We start from the raw sequence: 3,860 nt of genomic DNA, 5'->3' as shown, positions 1-3,860 counted from the left end.
TATTGTACATTTTATATTTTGTGAAATTGAATGTTTAAATTTTAGTATTAGGAACTGATCTTATCTGTTGTGCCTGTGCACTTTATCGGTTTCACTGTTGGTGAATGAGAAACGTCCTCTCGAGTCCTTGTATGTCTGGTGAAAGTGAAGAATTGACATTAAAGGTGCCTGTCTTTGAAATGTCATAGGCCTACTGCATATTGAGAAAATTTAGATCGGTATTGCGCAACAATCGGGAGATGGGGACCCCCCCAAATATTGACAGGTATTTCGCACACCGTTTCAAACCCATGCCACACCATGAGATGTTTAAGCAATTTTTTTACTTTCGTCATTTCAAGTCACCAAACATCTCGATTAGATCAAGATCTGAAGTTTTCCCATAAGGCTTCACATGATCCTCAGCCACCGTCTGATACGTTCATAGTAAACTGGTCAGATCCTGTTGGATCAACGTATTCTAAGCCGTGCTTTGGTGGCCTTGGGTTCTTCTGTAGTGTTGGATTTTGTTTATAGTTTGCATATCTGTTCTGGTGTTGAAATTAAAGATTTTACCAGAAGTACGCATGCTTTCTCGTAAAATTTATCCCCGATTTTAGGTTTTACTCCCAGATACAAAATTAAAATAATTTAAACTTGTAGTCTTGCTGATGGCCTCTACTTACGAGGCTTTATCAAGCCCAAGGACTCCAAATAACTTTACAGCACATCCTGATGAGCTACATTGTGCCATAGCTGTGCTGGGGCAAACTGATGGAAGCAAGGCAGTGATTCAGTCTGAGGCAGGATTTCTGCCTTTTTTTTGAAAAAACCCTTAATACTGTACCATTCCAACCTGAAGAGACTCACACAAAAAAAGTTGCAATTATAAAGATTTTTATTGACATTATATAAGTTCTTTGGGGCTTGGACCACAGGAGAAGACTTGATGCTGCAAATTGACATGAGCTCTGATGAATAACTTAGAAAAAGGATTGGAAGTCGGTCATCTTAGTCTTGTGTGAGATGTGAATTTAACCACTGCAGGGGCAATAAGGAAATGTCTCATATGCTTCTTGTGTTGGTCCAGCACATAAAACACATTGAAATGTAATCAACATGTGGAAAGATTCAAGATGCTCCAGTATTTTTGAAAAATCAATATTTCAGTGTTTTCAGCTTTTCATTTTGATAAATGAAAAAAATACTCTCCTGCCCATCTGAATAGGTTAAGTGAATGTAGCTCAACGTGCAGAGAAGCTAATAAAGTATAAACAAGGTGAATATCTCATAGCTTTCTAATTTGGACTCATTTGTAAATTCAAATCTTTAATTTAGAAAAGCATTCAAAATGACAGGAAATCAATTTTCACGAAGTGCCTGGATAAACCTGTAATAACCAAACTAATGGATAAAAGGATGCTCCTTTTATAAACCTGGATGTAGTCTAACCCTGAAACATGGAAGACCAACAAAAAAAGACTGAATTACTTTATAAACTTTATCGCTGCAAATATTAAAATCATTCATCAAAGTGGGGGCGGGGAGGGGTTAGTAAAACCTCATATTAACATATTAAACACATATACAAACACAGCAGGGAAAATGCTGTGCAACAGGGAGCAGTTAAATAATAAGATCATGATTTTAGTTAGTGTGCGTTATTAAAGGAATGAAGTAACAATCAGTAAAGCAACAGAGGGAAGGCCTTATTCCCATGTCAAGGAGAGCATCTTGCAGCTCAGCTCCCACAGCTTCTCTGCCAGCTCGTCTTTCCCAGCAGCGGAGGTGTTGGCAGGAGCACAGTCACTACAAACAACCAAAGGTTAAAATAAGCTTCTCTAACTTACTATGTCCAAGCTTTCTAATTAAAGTAGGATCACTTGGGGAGATAAGACCCTACAGAGACCAACCCAGAAGTCATTAACTACTACTGTAACTGTCCAACTTTGAACAAACGAGCAGCTTAACAGGAACAAACTGTACCTGTAATATCCACCACTCTCCTTCTCCAGAGACGGCTCCACTGCACAGTAAATGGTAGTCTGAGCTCCCTGGGTCGAGTCTTTGGTGAAAGGTTTGGCTAGATTTATGAAGAACCGCTCAGGAGCGCTCAGGTGGCGCCACAAATCTGTCCGAACGACCCCAGGATGGAGGGAGTACGTGGTCACACCGGTACCTAGAAGGGAACAGGTATCTTTGTAAAAACTAAACTTCAGAGATTTACAAGCATCCATCATAGGTAGGATGTTAACAGCCCACAAAGAGCAAATATTAAACATTAGGAATAAATTAAAATGCCACCAATATCTCCTTACACCAGCTAAGATTAAATAGGATAATATCATAAACATGCAGATTTTTTTTTTTTTTTTATCTCATTATGTGTAGGAACAAATACTACAAAAAACAGTCAATATGATAAAGCAAAAAGTAGGGGTACAGTCAAGCAGTAGTTTAGTGGCTGATGCTCCAATTTTCAGCAAAGCAGTAGAATTATGGAGTTTATACATATTTAATTCATTTCCAGGATTATTTAATCATTTACTATTGCAATCATACTACTCAACAAATTGCGCATTTTCTATACTTGTATAACTTATACAAGTGTGTTTAAAACAAACATGGATCCGGCTTATTTGAGGAATTTTTACAGAGTAAAAAGGGGGTTCACAGACTAAGAATTAAATTCTTTGATGAACTATTACAAATATTTTGAAACCATAATTTCTATATGTTAAATATATTCAAGTGCTTATTTGGCAGAAATAAAAAATGTGTGCATGTTCTTTGCAGTTCATTCTAGAACTAGGTCCGACTCTCCAAGCAACCTTATCCTTAAAACAGGCAGCAATATGCTGATCTCTGAAAAACAAAACAAAACAAAGAGTAGCTTTATACACCCGGAACCAAATGACTAAACTTCCTCATCAGCATGCAGTGAAGCTCTGCTAACCAGCTGATGTTTGAGTCAGTTTGTTGAAGCAGGGGAGCACCTAAATGTAGCAGGACGTCAGCCCATAATGACATCTTAAAAATAAAAATAGAGGGAACTGAAATAGTACACCTACAGTTATTAAACTGTACAGAATTCTTAGTTTCATAGCAACACCGGGTGGTGGCAGCATCATGCTGTGGGGCTGTTTCTAGACAGAAAGCCAATAATGCCTATAAAAAAAAAAATCAGAGCTGAACTTTAACCTGCCAACTAATATTTAACTCAATTGTTTTTTTGTTTTTGTTTTTTATTCTGACCCTCTGGATTGGAGAAAAAGCACAACCTGAAATTTGTTCTTTTAATTCTCACTTTTACAAACCACTGATTTAGTGGTCATATTGAACTAAACCAATTAGCTGTACGTAATTGTCCATATAGCTGCAAACCATTACTATAAGGATAACTAGAAAAAACAAAGAAAAAGAGGAGGTTGTGACCCGTACCTTCTAATCTTTTAGCCAGTGAGCGGGTGAAGAGCACGTTAGCGAGTTTACTCTGAGCGTAAGCTTTGTTCTTGTTGTAGCTCTTCTCACTGTTGATGTCCTCCAGATTGATGGAGCCCCAGGAATGAGCCATCGAAGACACGTTTATGATTCTGGCCGGGGCTGATCTTTTGATTAGATCAAGCAACAAGTATGTCAGCAGGAAATGTCCTGAAGGAAAAAGAACATTTGTGTTATATCAAACTGGTCCTATAGTCACTCTATTACATATGGAGTCATGTAACGAAATTAATTTCTCCCTGGGATTATTAAAGTATAGTAGTAGTGGGTGGAGGAGGCATCTCGCTGGATTTGGATGCAACGCGAGGTGCGCTGGCAGAACCGAAGCACTGAGTGAAGGAAGAACTGAAGACAGAGTTGGGTGGTATTCAGTGGGGGTG

General features: G+C 38.2%; 1 protein-coding gene across 1 annotated transcript in view; it reads right to left on the bottom strand.

Annotated features, from left to right (window-relative positions):
• Positions 1-867: 867 nt before the first annotated feature.
• The window catches only part of LOC107104087 (retinol dehydrogenase 12-like), a 9,109-nt gene continuing 6,116 nt past the window's right edge, over positions 868-3,860 (bottom strand). The window contains exons 5-7 of the mRNA XM_015404005.1: positions 3,421-3,630; positions 1,966-2,158; positions 868-1,788 (exon numbers count right to left, since the gene is read on the bottom strand). Coding sequence (XP_015259491.1) covers positions 1,689-1,788; positions 1,966-2,158; positions 3,421-3,630 — 503 coding nt within the window. The 3' untranslated portion in view covers positions 868-1,688. The remainder of the gene's footprint in view (positions 1,789-1,965; positions 2,159-3,420; positions 3,631-3,860) is intronic.

Source organism: Cyprinodon variegatus, unplaced genomic scaffold, assembly GCF_000732505.1.
Source record: "Cyprinodon variegatus isolate N-32 unplaced genomic scaffold, C_variegatus-1.0 Scaffold1611, whole genome shotgun sequence".
NCBI classification, from domain to species: Eukaryota; Metazoa; Chordata; class Actinopteri; order Cyprinodontiformes; family Cyprinodontidae; genus Cyprinodon; species Cyprinodon variegatus.
This window is presented reverse-complemented; position numbering and strand designations above follow the sequence as displayed.